The sequence below is a fragment of the Trachemys scripta genome, chromosome 11, assembly GCF_013100865.1.
Source record: "Trachemys scripta elegans isolate TJP31775 chromosome 11, CAS_Tse_1.0, whole genome shotgun sequence".
Classification (NCBI taxonomy): domain Eukaryota; kingdom Metazoa; phylum Chordata; order Testudines; family Emydidae; genus Trachemys; species Trachemys scripta.
In genome coordinates this window covers 35,815,020-35,839,495 of record NC_048308.1, presented here as the reverse complement: position 1 = coordinate 35,839,495, position 24,476 = coordinate 35,815,020, and the positions used below count along the sequence as shown (strand labels likewise).

General features: G+C 40.6%; 1 protein-coding gene across 2 annotated transcripts in view; it reads right to left on the bottom strand.

Moving 5' to 3' along the window:
* Positions 1 to 479: 479 nt before the first annotated feature.
* The window catches only part of CERS6 (ceramide synthase 6), a 215,759-nt gene continuing 191,762 nt past the window's right edge, over positions 480 to 24,476 (bottom strand). The window contains exons 9-11 of one of the 2 annotated variants that reach the window (XM_034785788.1): positions 10,808 to 10,964; positions 9,762 to 9,785; positions 480 to 5,526 (exon numbers count right to left, since the gene is read on the bottom strand). In XM_034785788.1, coding sequence (XP_034641679.1) covers positions 5,365 to 5,526; positions 9,762 to 9,785; positions 10,808 to 10,964 — 343 coding nt within the window. In that variant the 3' untranslated portion in view covers positions 480 to 5,364. The remainder of the gene's footprint in view (positions 5,527 to 9,761; positions 9,786 to 10,807; positions 10,965 to 24,476) is intronic. The other variant, XM_034785789.1, reaches the window with a different exon arrangement.

Here is a 24,476-nt window from a genome sequence, read left to right as displayed (position 1 = left end):
TGATCACAGACCTTTTAAACTCCAAGTCAATTAAACCTGCTCTGTGAAGCCTAAATAATATGATGCTAACAGTAGCTGCTGCAACTACACCAGTGTTAGCAACAGTGGGACATTTAAATAAGATTTAGCCTAGTGTAGACAGATACCAGCATACGGTATCTGAGAGACAAGGTTATTGGACCAACTTCGGTTGGTGAGAGAGACAAGTGAGGCAGTGAGGAGTTGTCCTTCTCTGAACCAAGCAGACCCCTTCAAAGCGCCTCAAGTTGGAGGCCATTCCAGGGGGACTTTTTTCTCATCTACTGAATTCCATAAAATACCATAGACAACTTCCCACGGATATTCAGAACTAAAAGCATATATGGGACCGCTGAAAAAAGTGTTGGAGTGTGTACTGTGGGTAACAACCCATGAGCTAGGAAATGGTGTCACGGACACTGGAAATACTATGTTTTCATTTAATAGAACAGAGAAGGAAATTGACATTACATTCCTAATGCTTATGTTTATTATGAAATTGTCTCCAAATTAAAATAATTCACAATATTGATTGGTTCCATATTAAAAATAAAACCAAAAAACAATAAAACACAAAGTAACTCCCAAAGTTTTGCACAATATCTATGCATAAAAGAATTCTAACTACTGAATATAGAGCTGTACTTCGGACAGTGGAATTCTAACATGTCATTGTATTTCTGAGAGAGTTGCTGAAGTACAGAACTGCCATGAAAACACAGGTGAAATTGTGTCATCTGTCCCACCCTGGCTCTGCAGATAAAAAGCACATATAACATCACTAATGTGTATGAAAATAAAGCCTTATAATTCACGGACCCAGCTAAAGGGGCTCAAAGCTCTATGGGACCCAGAATTTGTGTGTTTTTGTTCCATAGATCATTTTAGACCAGTAGAGGTCTACAGAACATTACAGATCACTTTGGTTTACAGTTTGACATGTCTGATCATTAAAGCTCTACGCTTGATGGGGTTCCAAAATGTCACACCATAATATATACACTGTTTCCTCCATTATTAGAACTGGAAGCTATTTCAAAAATGGAGAATTCAGTACAGACACACTCAAACACTGTGTTTTCATTGCAACTACAATCAGAAACCCTTACAATGTAAAGGCTATATATGTATGTCAACTTTTCCAAACTTCCACCATTGTTTAAAAAAAAAAAAAAAGCTGTCTTTGTAAAATTCCCATTAGGTCCCATTTCTAAACCAAAAGCACTCAAAGCAGATAAATAATACAAACTGATTTTGCTTTGGGGTTTCAAGGCAACTGTAATTTACAGTACACTGTGAGGTTGGGCCTATTCTGGTCTATGTTACAATGAAGGGTACAAAGTGTTCAACAGATCCTCTCTCACAAATCTCACAAGTAGTAGCTAACTGGAAATATACAAAGAATGAACTTTAGCAAACAGGATTTTTTAAAAAAATATCAAAGTATCAACAGTAGAAAACCAATGGCATCCTGTCTTTCATTAAGAATTACAGGAGGTTGGAATAATGATGTGCAGTTAAGTGAGATGAATAATACAGGCATTGGATTTCTAACTAGAAAATTCTGTGTAGCCTATGCGTAGTATCTAGCCAGAGACACTTATGTTGATTATCAATGGCATTTGGTTGCAGAGCAATTTTTTTTTTAAAATAGTGTTGTGTTCATAGCCAAATAGTGACTTTCTGTCACCACTGATGGACTCAGATTTAACACAAGAACCACTTGAAAGTACGTGAAGCTTTTTGTGCACATGGCTGGTTCTCTGAAAAGGGGTTTTGGCATTAATGACTATGCTGAATGTTCACAAAGATTTGATGCCAGGTTGAAGTATGCACATCTGGATGCATATAGAGGGAAGCTGTGCCCCAGTCTACCTCTGTTGGAAACATTAAATTGAATAATCCATAGAAATATCTACAAAATGGCAACAAGGAAACAGCATGAGTCACTTTTTGGTATTTTAGAACTGACACAACATAACCTTGGTCAAGACTCAGATGAATCTAAATTCCACCCCTATTTCTTTGATTGACGAGATCTTTAGCATATTCAAGGACTCTCAGCTTTTGATTAAAACCATGTGCTTTCCTTTTTGTATATTGCATGTCAATGCTAAAAAAGAGTAAATGCAACAAGAACTGAATCTTAGTTTACTATGTGTCAGGGATAATTAGAAACAGAAGACAAATTCTTACTATTTGCTAATAAAGTCTATATGTTGCTTTTTCATTTTTCTACTTACCTATTCCAACCTCAGGGTCTCTTAACAAAAAGGGAGCATAGAAGTTGAAGTGAGGGAAAAATGATAAATGGTTCATTAGGAGGCGAAGAGCTTGAAAATACTAATATATAGTTGGAATACAAATTTTTGTTTCTATAGGAACTGGATAATGATGCTGTGACATGTACTGATGTACACAACCTTCCAATCCTTCGCAATTATACAGAGCTGTGTGAACCATTTACAGGTCAAATCTCTTTACAAGTTTTGTGAAATACATCATTACCCAAAAAATATACAACAGCCATCAAAAGTGTTCCATCCCCATTACAATCTCTCTCAATGCAAGAACATAAACACAGGTTCAAATTCAAAATATTTTGAATGTATGCCACTTTCTTCATGGAGTGAAACATTGTTCTTCTGCAAAGGCTGAGTCAGAACTGTTTTGACTCCTGTCAATTGACGTAATGACCCAGAACAATACTGCATAAAGCATGTTCAACAAAACTTTTTGGTCCTGTCTGATAAGGATGGGAGAAATTCAATGAATTTCCCAGTTCCCTCAAATACTGTGGATTGAATGTTTAGCAATGGTTCCGTGATGGTTAGCAAAGCTCTTGATACATTCTGATCCCCATCCCTATTTTTCCAACTACCCACTTTCAATATCACATCTTCCTCATGCAGATACATCTTAATTAGAGTCCCATTTCATGCTACTAATAGGACTCGGAATGTCTAGGACAGCCGGAGAGGGTTGATAATGAAATGAGAGGGATACACCTGACGTAAAGGCCAGATTGTGATGACTCTTGCATGACTATACAGGAGGGGAGGTAGAACCTCTAATTAATCTCGGTCCCAGATACTGACGTGGTGCTGGTGTCATATGCATATTGCTATTTTAAAACAAGACTGCATCCTTAGATAAAATGAAAAATTTACCAGCATTCTAGAACTTTGGAGTTTCAAGAATTCCCAAACTTTTCTGAGACATTCTACTTCTTACACCTTTCTTTGCATAAGGTACATAGTCCAACAGAGCCAGCCATCTACTCCACTGAACAGCAATGTTTAAGCCTTTATTCTTAATGATAGTCTTGGCAGTTGGTCTTTCAGAGATTATAATTTTTAATTCATTACATCCCATTAATATAGTGTCACCATAAAATCTCTCTTTCTATAATCCCAACATCAGCGTACCATTTCAGATCTCAGGGTATTTTCTATACAGACTAGTAGTGCATTTGCCTTTCCTTCCATCTCTTACTCTCTGCCATTATTCTTGCATTTATCCTCCCTGAAGTGGAAGGGCCATTTTTACTCTTGAGGTCTTGCCTTTACTGTCCGCACATTTTTGGCTAGTACAAAGGGCCTTTGTGCTTAATGATGATTCCAGAGACTTTCAAAAACCAGCACAAAACACTAACTGGGTAAAGAGATGGGATAAATATCCATCTTTCAAAAGAAATAAATGGTCTTGTAGCTTTTTTCAGTGCCATTCATATGGAATAAAGCCACTAATAATAATACTCTACGGCCTGAGAAATCATCTGCATTTTGATACTTGCATAGTGTGAGGAAACAAAACTATTTTCTGGCTCACAGTGCTCCTGCTGAAGATCGCGCTCTCAGCCCTGGTAATGCAACAGATGATTTTCTAGTTTACTCCTTCCTACCTCTTTCTAAATTTCTTTGGTCTATATGCACATTGCTTCCGTGCACCCATACACAACACGGTTGAAAAGCAGGATGCATAGAGACTGCTCCCCAGAAACACTCCTACTGCTGGCACTGCCGTTGAGAGCACAGAAGACTAAAAAGAGGTTCTCTTTGCAATACTTCATCCAAGGATTTTCCACAAACTGATGATCACATCAAAAAAGGAATAGTCTATTTCTCCTCACACGGACTCCTTTGGGAGCACAGTTTGCGCCTACTCATACATCTCAGATTGAATAGTAGAGCAAAATTATTTTACAGCTATTCCCAGCTTTATTTCTAGGTCCAATAAAAAATACTGAAGCGCCCTAAAAGTTTGCTATGAATAAACTTCTCTGGGTCTGGTAGTGCAGAACATTCCGCCATCTCCCCACTTCTGTATGACAAAAAATCTGGAATGATAAGAACAAGATCTCCACTGAATCCTGTCCGTTGAAGCAATGAACGTTCAGCTGCTGTTCTGTCATTGTGCCACTGCTCTCATCCTTTCCAGCTCAAAGGAACAAATCCTCAAATTCAGGAATGAATTCTGGATTCACAACAGTGGACATCAGCAAACATCTCTCTTCTGACACTGGATCATCTCTCAGCATGAAATTTATGCAAGAAACTGAAGTCTGTAGAGTTAAAACTTGCAAAGCAGAGCTAAACTTCAAGTACGAGTTTATCATTGCTGTTGACATAAAGGTATCTTGTGTATTTGAACAAGTAATCAAGTCTATTCTAATGCAATTAACCACCAATTGAGTTTAAAACAATGCTAAAGTAATACCCTACAATAACCACAGATTTGTCTGAATTGCTAATTGACCACATTAGACACTATTTAAAATATTAATCCATCCTTTTAAAACTTTACATTGGGGAAATGGCCACTGTGATTTCAGAGGTGATTTCAAAACTAGCACTTTAAAACACAAAGATAGCAAAACTCTCTGGAGCTCAGCTAGAATCTGTAAAGCCATGTTATAGCTTACTGTAAGTGACAAATCAAGCAGACTACTACTTATAGAAGACTGGGCAACAGGAATGGACCAAAGAGATCTTAGCGTGTCGGTCTCCACTAGTGTGATTCTAAAGAGCAAAAGAGTAAGGACATTCCCTTTTGTCCGTAAGTCCCCAAACATATTCAAAATAAATAATATTCTAAGACAGTACAAATAAAAATACTGCTCCCATTGTGTCAATTACATACATGTACAGCATGCCTACATATACAGAATGGTGTGTCTCTTCGTTCACAACAGGAAATATGGCAGTGCACTATCAGTATGCTTTGATACTTCTAATTTTTTTTCTGATGCTGAGAGATATATGAAGAAACTGCATTCACAACTTATTATTTACTTCTAGTAGTAAAGAGTTCACTTTGTTCATGTTTCATGAGTTAGCTCAAGGATTAATGGTCCTCTGAACAAGTGCTACCAGTAAGATATCCATTTGTCCCGTTGGCACCACTGGTCCCATTTGTGGTGGTAGTGTTGTGTGGATTATTTGAACGAGGTACTGAATCATCCTCATCCGAACTGGATTCAACATCACTTCGGTCATCCTTTGCTACCTGAAGAACATGTGAGAAGGAGCATGTTATAGGCTATTGCACGACAGCATGATGAAGCATGCACTAGTTCACGCCAGAATCAGAGAAATTAGGGCCTGAAGAGTTCTTCAATCTGAACTTTAAAAGGCGCCTCACCCCTGACATTCTTTTGTGCAATTACCTTCCTAGGTACCCTTCAAGCACTGATCGCTGCACAAAAGTAATTGGTTCCTCTTCTCTTCCTTGACTGCATTCCTCAAATGTATGACCTTGGTCATATAGTGTAAGGTGTAATGCAGCAAAGCCAAAAAGAGGCAGAGAGTAAAGAATGCTAGAATTGCCCTCACTGCCCTGTTTCAGGGCACTCATGTGTTTACCATGGTGGTGAAGAATGCAGTGCCAGCATGGGCCGCAAGCAATGAGCGGGGAAATCAGTGAAGGTGCATTAGGCATAAGGCACTAATGGGAAGAGGCCTGCAGACCAACAGTGATGTGCAACTTTAAAGTTTTTCCTTCCATGTTTGGTTCTATTAATATACATATTATTATAATACTTGTATTAAGAAGGCATCCATGCTGTAACACCAGATTAGAAACACGGGCACTAGCTTTCTTCAGTGTGATACATTTGTGTGAATTGGTGGGGGGCAAAAAACAGCTGATGAAGTGATTTCTCTGAAATGTTTAAAGTGCTCTTGGGTAAGAAATTTAACTCTACTTGTTTCAGTTTTTACAGGGATCCTTCTACATTCCTGAAGAAGCCCAGAGTATCTCCCCCTCTGTTCCCTCTTAATAGTCCAACTGCCTTGAAGGCTCCAACGGCAACCACCATCCTCACAATTAAGGATGACTGACATGACTCCTTTCAGACCACGTTTGTTAATTGGCCAACAGAGAATAGAGCACAAGGCACACTTGGGAGTTCCAAAGTTCCTGCTAATAAGTACAGTCCCTAATGCCAGTATCTTATAATGCTGCAGATATGAAGCCCTTGAAATTAGACTTCTGCTCAAATCAGAATTTTGATTTTATACTCCTGAATTAAATATTACTATGGACTCTTCCATATAATGCGACTTTTATGTTAAAGCTCTTGAAATAAAATGATGCACTTTGAATTACACTTTAGTCAAACACAAGTTATGCGCTCAGTACTGAGGTTAGTGGGTGAAATTTAATAGCCTGTGTTATACACAGACAAGGTGGGTGAGGTAATATATTTTATTGGACCAACTTCTATTGGTGAGAGAGAGAAGCTTTCGACCCACAAAGAGCTCTTCCTCAGGTCTGGGAAAGGTACTCCAAGCATCACAGCAAGGTGGAACAGATTGTTTAGCATAAGTAAGTAGCACATATTATAAGGGACCATTCAAGGTGGAGTGGCCTGTTAACAGGTTACACAGGTCAGACTAGATAATCTGATGGTCCTTTCTGGCTTTTAATTCTATGTATGAAAATTTAGGGCTAGATCCTCAGCTGGTGTAAAACCAGAGTAACTATAGTGAAGCCCAGTAATCCAAAACACTATTCTAAACTGTGCTCCCAATTGTTAAATTATGTGATCAGATATTATATATTCAAAAAAATGCAATATGTATAATAAGCAGGGGTTTTGTTTTTATAACTTTAGATACAGGTGTAGCACCTTGTTGTACTGTCTACTACTCAGTGTATGTCAAATAAACAGAATCCGGGTGATCATTTATATGACAACTACACGGCACACCATTTTTATAAAACAAACTGCAGGTGACTGGACTAGATGACCTCTCGAGGTCCCTTCCAGTTCTGATTCTATGATTCTACAGATTAGGTATAACACAGAGTAAAAAATGAAGATAAGATGGCATATGCTGACTACCTAAATTAGCTGGTAAACTACAGTCATACACCTCTACCTCGATATAACGCTGTCCTCGGGAGCCAAAACATTTTACTGCATTATAGGTGAAACCGCATTATATTGAACTTACTTTGATCCATCAGAGTGCGCAGCTCCCCCCCCCCCCAGAGCACTGCTTTACCACGTTATATCCAAATTCGTGTTATATTGGGTCGCGTTATATTGAGGTAGCGGTGTAGTTGATTACCTCATTAGCTCAAATGCACCTGATGAAGATTACTGCTGGTTGAAAATAAATTGAATATTATATGGCTGCTGACTAAATTATTAACATACAGACCTCACTGAAAAAGAGAGCTTGTTGTATAAGTAGTTGTGACACAGACATACTCAGACAAGTATATTACCCCAAACCATTTTCTCAATATTTCACCAAAGGGGGAGTCATGGATAGTCTCTGCCGAAAGCTAAGAACTAGCTGATCGTCACAGTTATTGTGAGATGTTTGTACATTTTTAGAGCTATCTAACATGTAGAATACTGTGTTCCAATTCTGTTGGGAGTGAAACCTATCACCTGAGACCTGACCTACTCAACATAAGAACGAGGGACATCCGTGGACTGACCCAGTTTGTGTTTACAGTCTAGGCCAGATGCAGTCTTCAGCATTTTCAAAGACAAAAGAACCCCAATAAAAAATCTCTGAACATGGGAGCCGTGGGTTGAAGGACAATAGTCTGTGACTGTGTAAGAGAAGAAACAAGAGGACAGGGAAGATTATAGAGGAGTGACTCTGCCAACAGGGGTTGTCTCATGAACGGTAGATCCCAGCTTTCTAGACTGTACAAGAGTTTTATAGCACTCATTTGGGTGTGAAATACCTTATCAGACAGGAAAGTAACTTAATAACTATAACTACAGTAACTATAGTTTGTGTCTTATGTTTTCCTTTTACCTGTAGCCTGATGTTTCCAAATCCTTTTACGTGCCTGTATTTTGAATCTTTATCTCATGCTCGCACAAATAAACTTTAATTTGGTTTTACTATAGATACATCTGAGTGCCTCGTGCTAAGAAGAGTGTTGAACTGAGGTGAAACTGCTGAAGTGGAGGTGAACTGAATGGAAGCAGTGGATCGGTGTGATTGAGGGGGTCCAGAAAATAGGGAACTTGGTACTCCAGAGTAACAGAGTGGGGTGTGTAAAGTGCTAGCTTGCAGAGGGAAAGAGAAGTGCTTGTATAGCCTGGAACAGCTTGTGTTGCCAGCAGCTAGCTGGTGGCTGGAGAGAGTTTCTCCTTGTGGGCAGGAACAAGACTCCCTCCCACTGTAAGCAGGTGATAGTGATTCACCCCAGACACCTCGGGTAACCCCAATAAGTGTCCCAGTAGTCCAACTCAATAAAAAAAAATACTAGACCATTATAACAATGACCCAATTTGCAAGAATAAGAAAAAAATGCTATGTTACCACACTGTATATTTTATTGTATTGTATTATCTGAGAAACAGAACAGTATGTGATCATGTAAGTTAACATTGCAGTGTTGAGAGCAGAGTTAAGGTTGCAGGTGCATCCTTAACCTTAAAAACAATGAGGAATCCGGTGGCACCTTAAAGTCTAACAAATTTATTTGGGCATAAGCTTTCGTGGTAAAAAAACCCACTTCTTCAAAATTACAGATGCAGGCATAATGCATCTGTAATTTTCACTCCATGCATCTGAAGAAGTGAGTTTTTTACCCACGAAATCTTATGCCCAAACAAAATCTGTAAGTCTTTAAGGTGCCACCCGACTCCTCGTTGTTTTTGTGGATACAGACCAATACGGCTACCCCTCTGATACTTGACATCCTTAACCTTGTCATTTCCTTATTTCTCAATGCTTAACTCTGCAGCCTTAACAATGTCTTAACAATTTTCTTTGATGGAATTAATTTAAATTTAAATTCAATTCTTTAGGTAGCTGACATGCACTGAAATACACAACCTGAATTGTGCCAGAGCAGAGGGCTAGGCTGTTCTACAGTCTGTTATGTTTATTTGTATTACAATAGCTAGACACCTCCACCAAGACTGGAGTCCTTCGGGGTTAGGCACTGCCAGTGCTTAATTTGTAATGAAAGAGGTGCCGGGGCTCAAGCAATTAAGTGCTGGGGCTCACACAATTTTTTTCCTTTCATAACGGATGTGACAAGCCTAGAGATGCCGGGGCTCAGTCCTGGCAAGCCTTGGCACACAGTAAGCACTGGACACTGCACAAACACAAAGTTAAAAACAGTCCCTGCCTCTAAACACAGCCCAAGCAAGAAGCAGGTGTAACAATCAGAAGAAACAGGGAGGAAGGACACAGGGAATAGCAAAACATAGATTTGTATGCATGCGTCTTTTGCACAGCAGAATCAGAGAAACTTACATGCAAAGGGTTCCACTTTCCAGCCTTCCAGGACAGCACACGGAAAAGGATAAACAAGTAGAGTAAGAAAGTCACAGTAATGCTGGTGTGAAATCAGGATCACTGAGGGTTAGAATTGCTAAAGCAGAGGTGTCCCAACTGTGGCCCTCAAACAAAATCACAGACCATGGCAGCACACATCTTTAATACAGAGGGGGCAGCTGATATCAGGTGGGCTCAATCCAAAAAGGAGCTGAGCACTTTGGCCACAATCTTGTAAAGCAGTTAAGCACATGAACAGTCCCATTCACTTCAATGGGACTATTCACATGCTTAAAGTTAAGCACATGCTTAAGTGCTTTGCCCCTTGTTAGTCTGCGCCCACAGACTGGATGGTTCAGCATCTTGATCTGAGTAGTCTGGACATACTGTATGCTTGGACTTGTAGACCCTGTGAACCACACCCCTGTTTTTAAATAGAAGTGGCAACAATGTGTTAATTTTGTACAAAGAGGTCTGGCTCTTTGGCTCCTGGAAATACGGCCCTCTATTCAGTCAAAAGGCCCCTGAAGCTTAAGACTGTAAAGAGTTCAGACCCACATCTCTGCCAATTACCAAAGAGGCAGCATGACAGGTTTCAGTTTATTTTATTATTCTTCTCAGTTGGGAGGCAGATATTTTTCACCAAATATTCTAAGAAAGGAAGTAAAACAGAACTGGCAGAATGCAAACAAGTGCTATTTACACAACTCCTATATGTGTAGTGGGATTTGACACACCTATTTTTAAAAAAGGAAGCATTAACAACAACATAATCCTAGTCTTAAAAATGCATGTATTTGTAGTTCACACATCTAGTACATTTGTTATCAAGGTACAAAGCTAGTAAGCTTTCCATTAAAGGAAAGAAAAGCATATCACAATACAGCATCTGTCCTCAAGTCTGTGTTTTGGGTCAGATAAAGAACAAATCACTGGACAATTACTAAGTGCTATTTACTAATTTTAAAAACATTACAAACAAAATGTTTACTGCAAAACATCAGACAGTGTTTGTATCATCTTACCTTGCCTCTGGAGATAGCTTTATAAGCTGCTTTTATGATTAGATAAGACCAAAAACAGTGCAGGACTTGAAGTACTATGAGCAATGTGTTAAAGAACCACAGGGCAGGAAAATTGCCCAGAGCTTCATACAATTCAAACAGCATTGTGTTTAATATCCTAAAAGAGAGAGGGAGACAAAAATACTTACATTTTGTTCGAGTCAACAGTAATCTAAAAAGGAGCCGTTTTTCTAATTAAGATGACAGATATTTGATTAGATTACATATATTCAATTCTCAGATTTATAATGAGAGACTGAATAGCACTGGAAGAGGAGTGATAAAGCATCATTTGTGGCTCTGTGTCTCCAGAGGTAAATGACTGCATAACATCACCTTCACTATTTAATTTCAATCAGCGAACACCACATATACAAAGCAAAGGTTCTACACCTCCCCCCCACCCTTCCTTTTCAGAACTGGTGAGTAACCAGACATGGGTTCTCTCTAATACCTCTTTATCCTGGACAATCCCAGAGGAATGACAGATTCCCATTCTTCAGATTATTCTCCTCCTCATGCAGAATATACACTTTCCATCACGTCCATCATAGGCTAACAATGAAGCACTTAAGCAAGAGGGACACCTCTCACTTCCAGGTAACCTAATTCTTCTAAGAAGGAGGGGCCTTAAAATCAGACTGTACTTGAGTACAACATAATGACACCAACACTCCACCCATTTTACCGGTATAATGAGTTTTTCCCCTCTCTGAAAGGGATTTGTCTGATTTGGAGGAAAAAGATATATTATAAATAGTAACCAATACTTGCTATCAGATACTTCTTATAACAAAGAACATTAAACCATATGGCAATAAATACATTATTAGAGCATTTGTCAATACTATTTACAGCTCTGTTAATGTTTTTACTGTAAATTCCCAGTCTTGACATGAGCAAAGCCTCCAGTGATGGTTTGTTGATCTGAACCTGTACTATGGGACAATTCAAGTAACATGAGACTTCAGCAATTGTGGTATATAAGGCAATAGCATGCCTATGATAGGACTCAGAGTGTAATAGGAATTAACTCATTCAACACTTGAAAACTAAAATAGTGCTTGATACAATCTGGGTCATAGTGAAGAGTGAGGCAACAACCAAAACTAACAGGAGATTGGGCAATAATAGGATGTAGGTAGAAGAAACAGCAGCACTTATGGCAACATACGGCTATCTAGGAATGCTTGATACTTTCAGGAGTCAATTAAAAAATGAAGAAGATCATGAGGGTTTCTTACATACCTTCTACTCTATACCCCTCTTGCTCATATCTAAAGTATTGGAAAGTTCATTGCATTTAATATTTTAAAATTTTAATGATCACTACATAGCCAGCAGATGGCACATTTAATCAAGCTAACAAATGCGCAGCTTTCAATCTGCTCTTGTTATGCTGTGTTTAGAACATAGAAATCTAGCTAATGTCCTATAGGGCTTTAGAATAGTTCAGATCTCATTTTCTTGGACTGAATCACCAGACTGTGTTTGAACGTTGACATATCTTGTACGCTTCAAGAATTCTTTTTACCTAATGACTGACTTGGTCACTATTTTCTCCAAAAACACTTGTGTATAACTCCATCACTATTAATGGGAAATATCCAAATGCAACAAGTATTTATGATTTAATTAGGATAAAACTGTTTCGGTTAAAATTAGTAGATGATTTCTAATAAACTAGCTTAAGCAGATTAATCTTAAAGCTGTAGAGCATTAGAATGTTGTTTTGATTCTATTTAACATTGGTCCTTTTTTATTCCTGGTCCCTTATGCTAAATTGAATCTGCCTCATAAATTTTACAATGTTTTTTGTGAGAGAGGGAAGTTTCATTGCTTCATTATACAGTCTTACTCTTACAATTCTTTCTGTTTATGGCATAAACATTAGAAAATGAAAGAGTCTGCAGTTAAGGCTAGATATTTGGCACATGATTGCTGTTACTAGCTAAGATTTATAGTCTCAGCTTTGTGCAATTTGTTCTGTCAACGGTAGCGCTAAATGGCACAGTAATGTCCCACTTCATAATCCAAGGTGACACTCTCCATGCATATCAAAACATAGCTTTAGTCAGCTTTGTTTATTTCATTAGTAGTTATTTCAGTTCTAATTACAATATCAAACTCAACTTTTAAAATAAGCAGCTCTTGCATGTAAAGTTACTCTCATTACGTTGAATCTCCTTTTTGATGTCTAAAAACCTGCCCATTCCAGAACTGTAAGGAGTAAGTTATGCTGCACCAGGGATGAATATGACCCATTCTAACAAAGTCTGAAATCTTAAGAAGATAGAGAGGCCATGTAGAGCATGTCTGAGGCCTAAAGCAATATCACCGCACAAATGTTACCTGCTGGATATCAGAGATGGGAAATAAGCATCCATCAGCAGATCAGAACCCTCTCAGATCTGCTCATGTTTGACAGATTGAGGAACAAACTAGAACTTTCCAATAAGTGTCTGATACGGTTTGCACAAAGATTATTGCACTGACTACTCAAAATGCAATTCAAGGACAGTGACATGACACAATGTGGTTGGCATGGGAGGGACAGCTGGGCCTTTAAGGATAACTGTTAAGCAATTCAAGTACATAATGAAAAACAGAAATAGAATCTGAACATAGAAGACCACAGAAATATCAGATAGGTAAAAAATTGGTTTATGCCCAAAAGAAAGAATATCCCATTTTGGAAGGCTGTGTAAATAGGGATCAGCTGGTTAGGTAGGAGTGAATATGAAGGGAGCTGGTTCTATATTTAGATTTTCAGGGCAGGGCAAGGCCACTAAACTCCCCAAACCTCCCTTCCAACTTCCATTCTTCTAAAGACTCATTTGAAACATATTAACCATATACACTAGACTAAAACAGAAAGCCTGCAGTGGCAATCGCACAACTAAGTTGGTTCTGGGTAAAATTTACAAAAGGGCCTAAGGGCCAGATTTTTTGAAGTATTTAGGTGCCTAAAACTGCAGCTAGGCACCTAGTGGGATTTTTAAATGCACCTAGGTGCTTAACTCTCAAATTTTCACAAGTGTCCATTGATTGTGGAAGCCACCATTTTTTTGTCTGCCTTACCTGACACCTTGAGCTTGATTTCCCGAGGTGATCTGGTTAGAACTGCTGGTGCTCTGCACTTGTGAAAATTAGGCCCAAGATGTCTCAAGCTGGTCACATAAAAACTTAGGCACAATAAAATCAGAGACCACTTCTGAAAATTTGGCCCTAGGCAACTTGCTCCTGCTTCTCAGCCAAAGGAGGCAGAACTGAAATGAAAATTACTGTGAGTAGCACTAGCTTCTATGGTGTTTCCCAGCATACAATATACCGTGTTTCTAGGGGAGACTGCTGCACTGAAGGGCTGCTCCTCACGTCTACCCTCTTCCTGGCCAGTCACTTCTCCCCAAATTCACCTAGCGAAAGAAAGGCACATGTTGCCAAAATGGGGCAGCCAGCAGTTACGCTGAGATAGGGGAGAGCAAAGGAGCCAGCACGCCCCTGTGTATGGCCCGTCTGCCGTTTCAGTATAGTTGTCCTGCTTTTGCTTTAACACTTCACAGGAGTGAGACATCCTGCAATACCACACCCACCCCTAGCATATCGATAGCCAGGTATAAAAGCAAATGTAATTGTAACTTAAACCTTATTTATTACAAGCGTGTTCAATGATTATGTCAGTTATTTTTCAGCAACAATTGTTTTGTCCTTTCCTGGCTTTTTCACCTTAAAAACATTTCTATTTACTCCTCCACTTCCAAACAAAGAGAGCTGGAGAGTTTCCTTGCTCCAGAGTCTGAGGCTAGTCAATTTGAGCAGAGAACTGGAAGTTGGGACTCCTGGGTTCTATGTTTGGCTATTCAAGTAACTTGCTGTGTGATTTTAGGACACTCAGCTAAGTTCCCTGTAAGCTGCGTGGCCGCACAGCAGTCTATTTAGCGCTGCGCAGGCGCTCAGCGAACCTGCCCAGCCGAGACCTGCTGCAGCCAGGCGAGGGGCACCCCTCCTCCGGCCCCAACTCAGCTCCGGATCTGCTGCGGCCGGGGGAGGGGCGCCTATCCCACGGTCCCAGCCCCGGCGCTGGAAGGGCAGGGAAAGGCACCTCTCCCAACCAGCCCAGGTTCTGCATGGGGAGAGAGAGCTGGGGGGAGTTCTTTCTCCCCACCGTAGCCCCAGAGCACCCTCCAGCACTCCAACCCTCTGCCCCAGCCCTGAGCTTCTCATCCCTGGCCCCACCCTGGAGCCTTCACCCCCCCACACACCCCAACCCTCTGCCCCATATCCCCGGCCCTGCCCCAGAGCCCACACCCCAACCCTCTGCCCCATCCCTGAGCCCCTCATCCCCTGCCCCACCCCAGAGCCTGCACCCCCAACCATAGCCCTTATATCCCTGTACTCCAAATGCCCCACACCTGAGCCCCTCCCACACTCCGAACCCCTCAGCCCCATCCCCACCACATGAATTTTGTTATGTGCATCAATATGAACGTGATGTGTCACACATCAGCTCCATACTGGTGCACATAACAAAATTCATTCCGCACATGAGTGGGAAAAATTAGAGGGAAAACTGACACTCAGTACTCCTTTGCCTCAGTTTGCTCATTAAAATGGGTATAATATGACTTTTACCTGCCTCACAGGGCTGTTGTGAGGCTTCAGTCATTCGTTAGTAAAGCACTTGGAAGAAAGGAAGAACAGTAAGGTGGAAAAAAATAATGTTATGGGAGGGAAAAATACTCCTCAGCCCTGTCCAATCTAGACTCACAATTAAGGCAGTGGTCTCTCTCTTTACCAGCTGGAAGGATGTCGAGAGAGAGATTCTTAGTCTTTTCTAATCTCTATAGCTTCCATGGAGCATTCAAATTTAGTTAGTCAATAGTGTAATGATTCAACGCACGTTAGCATTATTGACAACAATCTCTGCTCCCAACACACGCACAATATATGCAATACATGGCACTCCAGAACAGCATGTTTGCACCAGAGAGATATCTGCTTAACCCCAACTCCCCACTATTCCAATTAAGTTAGAACATTGGGCACAGCACTATTACTACCTCTATCCCCTGTTGTGCACAATAGAACGCACTGAACACCGGACAGAATTACTGCTATTAAACACTCTTCTCTTGGCCAGCAGACTGTTCTACACTTTCAAAAAAAATATTAAATCTGTTAAACTTAATTATCCAGCTGTGCTCTGAGCCTGATATTGCCTTCCTGAGTCAGAAGCTTGAAGGGGTGTGAAATTTTCAGCTGGACCATCATAGGAAGGTGGGGAGAGAATGAGATGTGTATGTGTGCGAGGGAACAAGGGATGGTAAGTCCCCCTCAGCTGACAATGATTATGACCTATCTTCCAGGTAAGGGACCAGTTTCTGCAGGGGATCACCCTGTCTTTTTACCATGATTAGAGTTGAATGTGACCTATATCTCAGCTCTCATAATTTCAACTGGGTTCTCTATCTATTTGTAATTCAGACCTCAGTTATACGATAACTTTGCACATGTGTTAGGGTGAATAGAACTTCTGACCAGGATCAGTTAAGATGAGTTGCCAAACTTCTCCTGAAGGGAGTACGAAGTGAAGGGCTCCTCCCCAGGACAAAATTAACCATTAGACCCAAGAAGCCTGGGTCTATACCACTGACTTGCCAAGGGGCCTCAACCAGCAGCTCTGCTAAATATTTCAGCCTAACAGAGCTAGTACTTAAAGGCCTGTCTTGCCAGTTCTTCTCTTTTCTGACTGGCTGCTCAGCCAGCTGCTGTTCCTTTCACATCACTGCTCTGGAGGGACACTCTTTGGTTCTTGCTGAGTGGAAGGACCAGCTGGTTTCCCTTTCCTTTTCTGTCTCCCAGATTTTCTATTCCTTTTCAGTGCATGGAAGTGGATCTTATGCCAGTAGTCAGAGCATGGGAAATGAGAACAGGGTGACAAAGATCTAGCATAAGCTGACAGGAGTAGTTGGATGGTCCAGTTACTCTCAGAGCATCAGTGAAACAGTGAAGGCCTGAGGGGAAGGAGAGAGATGGAGTACCCAATGGCATTGCAATGGGGTCCTGGATTTGCTTGCCAGCCCTGTTCATGGTCTCTACTTCTCTGGTCAATGTGCTCCAAGGCCTGGACCAATACAAGGAACATAATGCTGGAGCGGGTCTGACACATTCTATCTCCTGGACAGCTATTTGTGTACCAACTCCAGTGGTAAAGAGTCCTGTGGCACCTTATAGACTAACAGACGTATTGGAGCATGAGCTTTCGTGGGTGAATACCCACTTCATTGGATGCATGGGTATTCACCCACAAAAGCTCATGCTCCAATACGTCTGTTAGTCTATAAGGTGCCACAGGACTCTTTGGTGCTTTTACAGATCCAGACTAACACGGCTACCCCTCTGATACTTAACTCCAGTGGTGACATCTGTAATCATGAAGATAGCCCCAATACAGTATAATGATGTTCTCTGAGATGACTTCTGTCCTTTATTTTTCTTTTCATCTCACTCTCAGGTTTGCACAGACTCCTGAAACACAGAGCAGGCGCTGCCTATTCTACCAGCTCAAGGCCAGCTGCCTCCAACTGGCTATTTCCATTGACGTCTGCAACTTTCACCATACCAAATGATGTTGGTGATGCTACCAGAAAAGCCACTTAATCTGTCTAGCTGAGAGGGAGACCTGTGCAGATAATACATTAAAAAAAAAACACGCTTACAATTATTCAAGGCCCTTTTCAAATCAATCCAGACTCTGCCAGGCTCCTCCCTGTTTGGGCTATGTGTGTATCTGTAGCCGAGATGTATCATCAGCCATTTAGGTCAACAGTTACAGTTTTCCTTTCTCTTCCTTCATCACTGCTGTCCTTTTCCAACCCTCCCTTGTGTATTAGTTCAGAATTCTACCAGTGACAAAGAGCTCCCACAAAAGTGAAGGCAAAGCCAATTCTGTGAATGAACCAGAGCCATGAAGGCCAGGGGCCCTAGATCAGTTATAAGCCTAGAGCACAGAGATCTGCTCAGCCTCCTCTAGAGCAGAGAGGGCAGTATGAAGTGAATATATTGCTGCTTTATCAATAGCGTTAGAAACATACACACACAGCCAAATTCTGCTCTCATTTACACAGGTGTAAATCCAACAGACCCCTACTAAATAGAGTGTGTAATGGTCCTCACTCAGGGTCTGGTTGGGGAGCGTGGCCTAGTGGTCATGACCGCAACCTCTGACTGCCAACGGGGTTGTGGGCAGGGGAGCCTGGGCCCTCCCACTCCAACCGGTTCTGACCCAGGGCATTTTGGGCTACCAGTGGTATGGCAACCAAGGCTGCTTAAGGCTGTCTTCCCTGGGACACTTCCTCCCTCTCCCCTCCCCAGGTCAGCTAAGTCCAAGGCATTCCCCTGCTGGGGAAGTCCAAACCAAATAAGTAAGAGTGGGTTTCCAATGTCCAGAGTCCACAGATGAGGGAGAGGGGGATACTTCCCTCTCCGATTGTCTCTGGGGTGGGTCCTCCCTTCCCTCAGGGAAGGCCCTCTTGAGCAGCTGTGTCAGAGCCTTTAGGCTTCCCTCTACTCTGTGCTGCTGGAGCTGTGGGCTGCAGGTCTGCTCACCTTCAGCGCTGCCACCCAAATGAGCTAATTCCCTGTCTTAATTACTCCAACAGATGGAGCATTTGCTGCAGGTGTAGTGGGGCAGGGCTGGCTGAGCCCAAAATAATTCCTTAACCCCTTAGTGCCCAGTGTGGGGTTTGTACACCCCATCACAGAGCGTCTCCGGATTTACATCCTTATAGTTAAGAGTAGAACTTGACCCATAGCTTCTTTTGATTTTGAGTCACTTGTCAGATGGAGAGGGAAATCAAAATGAGCAATGGACTAACATGTACCTGTGTTTGAAAGCAAGTGGTCATTCATGAACGACAAAAGAATTTGGCTCGGGATCTTAAAGTTGTTCCCGAACAATCAAGTGAATTCTGAGTTGCTCAATGTGCTTCAGTGCTGTCACATAACAACCAGGGATTTTGACTCTGTAAAGTACAGACGCCTGTATTGTGCAAGAATAAATCAGACAGATCAAGGAAGTGACACTGGCCCCAAGGTGGGGTGTCCACTAGGCATCCTGAGGGACAACTGTGACTTACAATGTCTTGCTACGGGACTTATGTGTAAGTGCAGGATGAGATCAAAGATGATCAAAAGCTAAATTTTTATTTTTTTTTGTTAACCTATTGAGGAAGATAAAAGTACAAACAAATATGCTGCACATTTATTTTTGATAAATTAACCACTAATTAACTGAAGCCCCGGGCTCCTGGCGAGATGCCAATACAGTCTGACTGTCGCCTGTTTTAATACTAATCAGCAACAAAACATCTTTGCAGAAATCACAGAATTGCCACTGAGATAATGTTATTTTAAGCCCCATATAGATCAGTAGGGCTTTCACTTATTTAACTAATATAATGCAACAGACAGGAACTTATTCATGTTTGATGTAGTGTAAAAGGAGCCATTCTGATCAAGCTGTCTATTGTGCTGAGTTCAATTGTGCTTATCTGTTCACCCAATTTCTTCTCATCAATGGCTCCTGCCCACTAACAGATTTGCAGTCACTGGTATGAACACTAATATCTCCACTCTTGTTGACAGAACAACTGAAAACACAGGGTCATATACACCTTCACAATCAAAGCGCATATCTCAGGAGAGTCTTTCTATAGAGATTTGAATAAAGGAGGATTTCAGATTCCCTGGCAGAATACAATTATACTCAGCAAAATGTTTTATCAGGAATATGTTCTGCCAAAATGCATGTGTATGTGTCTGGGATCAGAGCAAATAGATAGAGGAAACAACGTCATTTATATTTCCAAATCTGAAAATCTTTAAGAACATATTAAAAGCTTGGACAGACAGCACATAATTCATGTCAAGAGGCATCTGTTTCAGGGTCTGTATTGTTCCCTGCATAAATGAAAGACTTGGGGCATATGATGTATGGGCCAGATTGTCCCTAACCTTTGCAAGGGTGTGCAGGGAGAGAGTAAAAAAAGACCTTTGCCATGCCCACTTCCTCTTCCATGCTTCCTCTTGGCACTAAGGACAATTGCAGTTCCTGAGTGCAAGAAAACTTAGGAAATGTTCCCTCCATTCCCCCCAGGAAGTTGGGAGGAGGCAGGATTAGGACCCATCTATGAAGCAAGTTAGACACTCCAGCAAGATGACTGTACCAACTTCTCCCAATAATCTTTTCCACAGTAACTCTGTGCTGCCTCAAACCAATGCAGTAATTCAAGAGCAGAATTTAACCCATAGTAATTTGCTTCCAGAGTTTTTTACACTAGAATAACTGAATCACCTGCAAGACCACCAAAGATCGATCATATTAAACAGAAGCGGTTCAATGCATAAATTAAGAGAAAAGCTGTCAAACATATGATCCAAAGGTTACATTCTTGTTGGAGAGTAATTTTATCTACTTGCTAAAGAACTTAGACAGGCAAACAAAAAAAGTATCCTCGCAGCTGATGGACAGAACACCACACAGAATTCAACACCTGGTCATTAGAGAATAAGCAAAGCTTAACTAAATAATACAAATGTTAGCTGAGAAATTCAAAGCATCAACACTCTAATGCAAGTCTATGGTGCTACTCCAAGAGGTATAGTAAAGTAGCCATCTTCTAGAAACAGTCAAGTAACAGTTTCATTTAAAAGTAAATTCTGAGTCAATTTTGGATTTTTTTCCCTCTCCTTTTCGCAAAACCAGAAAACGTAAATTCCTTTAGTCTTGGTCTCTCTCTGTAGGTGGCAAAGTTGTCTCTCACAGAGCTCCCCTCAGCTCCAGATTAGGAGTGTATAGTGGAATCCATCGCAGTGGATTGTGGAAGCAATCCTGATAGCCGTTGTTCATCAGTATTCTGTTTATTCTCCAGCCTTCATACTTCATTAATCACAGTGATTTAAAAACAGCACCGCAAATAGGTGTGGCAGCAGCAAGAAGGTGAATGCCCCTTACTTTCTCCTGAGATATTTACACCCATCCCCAATAATTCTCAGCCCAGAGTGCTGAGTAATTGTTTCTGTTCTATTTGTATTTTAGAAAAGACACTATTCAAAATAATAACAACTCCAAAGCTCCAAGAACACTGATTGAACAATCTGTCCCTGCCAACAGAATGTGTTATTGGAGCCACAGGGAACAATCTGTATGAACCAAAATTGAGGATAATAAGGATTGACTTTGATAAGCCTGGTGATACTCTTTTTATTTAAATTTTGCTTGTTATGATCACATGAAAATCCAAAACCAGAAACACTGAGCAAATGTCACTGGTTGTTATTTACATTAAACCTTTCACTGGTGAATGACATTTTTAATTTTTGCATTGGTTAGTTTCCCTCTAGGCTAACCTAAAATGGCTGAGGCTCAAGTTCTGCTTCAGACAGTATTTGAAGCTTTGGGTTCTCAAGAACCATAAACAAGTCAAAGGGATAAAATAACCAGCCTCCGTTAAGGACAGCATAAGCTTACACTTCATCAGAAGCAGATAGGATGACAATGTTACATGTCCCCTGCTAAAGAATATAAACAAGGATTTATTCAAGGGAGAAGATTCAAGGTGAGTTATTTATTTAATTCACCGAGCCTCTTTTTTATCTTAGTTTATACATGAATAGTTTATTACTTCCTCAAATTTATTCATTGTTCAAAATTATTTGCCAAAAGTTTCCTTCAAATAATTATTGGCCAATAGCTGGTTCATTAACTGTTTGTTGTGACTACAAAATATCTGAAATTCAAGCAGCATTCCTTAGTTTTGATTATTAGTCCTAAGTCCAAGGTCTAGTGCTATTGTTTCTGCTCCTTGAGAGAATGAGGAACTCTGTAAATCAAGTTCCTGGTATGAAAATTGTTAATTAGTCATTCAAAATCTGCTGCCTGAAAATACAGAATAGTTTGCAGAGTTGTTGTAGCTGTGTTGGACCCAGGATATTAGAGAGACAAGGTGGGCGAAGTAATATCTTCTACTGGACTAAGCTTGAAAGCTTGTCTCTCTCAGCAACAGAAGTTGGTCTAATGAAAGATATCACCTCAGTTACCTTATCTCTCTAATAGGACCAACACGGCTACTAATTTCTCCAATTTGTCCACATCTTTCCTGAAATGTGGCCCCTAGAACTGGACACAATAATCCAGTCCTGCTTATAACACTCGTGCTAATACATTCCAGAATGATGTTTACTTTTTTTGGAGTAATGTTACATTGTTGACTCAGATTTAGCTTATGCTCCACTATGACCCCCAGATCCCAATCTGCAGTACTCCTTTCTAGGCAGTGTGCAACTGACTGTTCTTTCCTAAGTGGAGTACTTTGCATTTGTCCCTATTGATTTTCATTCTGGTTACTTCAGACAATTTCTTCAGTTTGTCCAAATCATTTTGAATTTTAATTCTATCCTCCAAAGCACTTGCCACCCCTCCCACCTTGGTATCGTCCACAAACTTTATAAGTGTACTCTCTATGCCATTATTAAAACATTGATGAAGATATTGAACAGAACTAGACCCAGAACTGATCCCTGCAGGATCTCACTTGATATGCGCTTCCAGCTTGACTGGGAATCATGGATTACTACTCTCTGGGAATGGTTTTCCAACCAGTTATGCACTCACCTTATAGTAGCTCCATTGGGTTGTATTTCCCTAATTTGTTTATGAAAAGGTCATGCGAGACAGTATCAAAAGCCTTATTAAAGTCAAATTATACCACATCTACTGCTTCCCTCCTATCCACAAAGCTTGTGGCCCTGTTAAAAAAAGCTATTAGGTTGGTTTGACATGATTTGTTCTTGACAAATTATATTACATACCATGTAACATTTCCAAAGTGCTGTGCTATTAATTATATCCTGCCACCAGTGAACTAGGAGCTTTACAGTCAGATATTAAGACAGAGGTCGCTGCCCTAAAAAGCTTGCAGTTTAGATTGGCAATGTAGATGAGGAGGTAGAATGAGAAGATAGAAACACTCAAGGGGAGAGGACATTGAGAAGCTAGGAACACAGTGCGATTGAGTGGTGATGTTAGACAAGTCTTGGTGGTTACACAGCATTTGCATGGATTTTGTTTTGCCTTTTTTTGGTGGGGGCGGGGGAGAGGGAAGGGTAAAAAAGTAAAGATTTTCAGTCACCTAGTTCAGCTGTTTTCAGCCTGTGGCCCCTGGACCACTGGTGGTCTGCAGAGAAGTGGCTGGGCACATGGTGCTGGCTCTCCTCCTATCAGGAGGCCTGTAGAAGCAGCTGTAATCAAGAAGAAGGAGGCAGCTTTGATGCAGCTAGTAGGAACTACTCTACATGAGAGGAAACCGAAGCAGTCCCCATGGACCAGTGAAACTGAAGTTGCCTGCAGGAGTAGAACGCTTGGGGACACGGGCCATGCAGTATATCCAGGAGTGGAGGAAGACAAAGAGATCGATGCCTGGGCAGCATGTGCAGGGGAGAAGGGGATGAGGCAAAGGAAGACAGGAAGGGGGTGCATGCACAAAGAAGGAAAGGGGAAAAGAATAGATGGGAGGGGAAGATGAAATTAAGAGTAAAACTGACAATGGGATTAACTTTTTCAAACGAGATAAACACTTATCACATTAAATACACCCAAAATAAACATATAAGATTTGTAACATTACAATGCCATGTAAAGAATTGCTAGTTACCTCCGGAATGTTACGTGATTACAAACAGATCCTGGAGACACCCTTTCTATTAAAATGTTGCCCATGCTGTGAAAAAGTTTGGGTACCATTGGCCTAACAGTAAAAGATTTTCTATGGCATACATTCCTGTCAGGTATGAATTAATTAATCCACAAAACACTCCTATATGGTATGCAAATATCTCATTTTACCGATGGGGAAACTCACACCACAGAGAAATTAATCTTCAACAGAATGCCTCCATTCTGCTCATACAGTGATTAGCTTTGGCACCAGTTAGTTGATTTTGGATTAAGAGGATGTGCCAAACTTTATCTGAATCATTTAACCTTGGCCGGCTATATTTCTCCTGGGAAAGCTAACATTACAATATAATTTGAGAGTAGAAAAAAGAAGAGGTTCAACCTACTTAATATAATTTAAAAACATTCATAAGACCCTTTACTGATTAAATTTTGTATTTTGAGAACATTATTTTGTACACTGTCATTGGAATAGAAAGAAAAGAGCACTTTAAATTACTACTGGGCTAACGTGATAGCCCATTTGTTAAATAACTATAACAAGGCTTCAGTGCAAGTGAGCAATGTAATATTATGTTGAGAGCATTATGCAGAATTATCTAGAATTTAAAGCGGCACTATTATAGTCGAGAAGCTGAAAATGTGTACATTTGACTTCATCTATCTGGTAGCAAAGTGGATCTAAACTCCCCCTCCCTCCCCTTTAAGCAATGCTTTATGTAAATGCTAAAAACCTACATTTTGCACCAAATGCTGAATCACTTTCCATGGGATGCAAAGCCTGTAATGCATCAGAACCGGTATCTAAATTTGGACCTATCCTACAATGGTTATAATTGGCAAGGAAATAGTTTCCAGATTTTAAATAAATGTATTAATACTATCTCTCTGGTA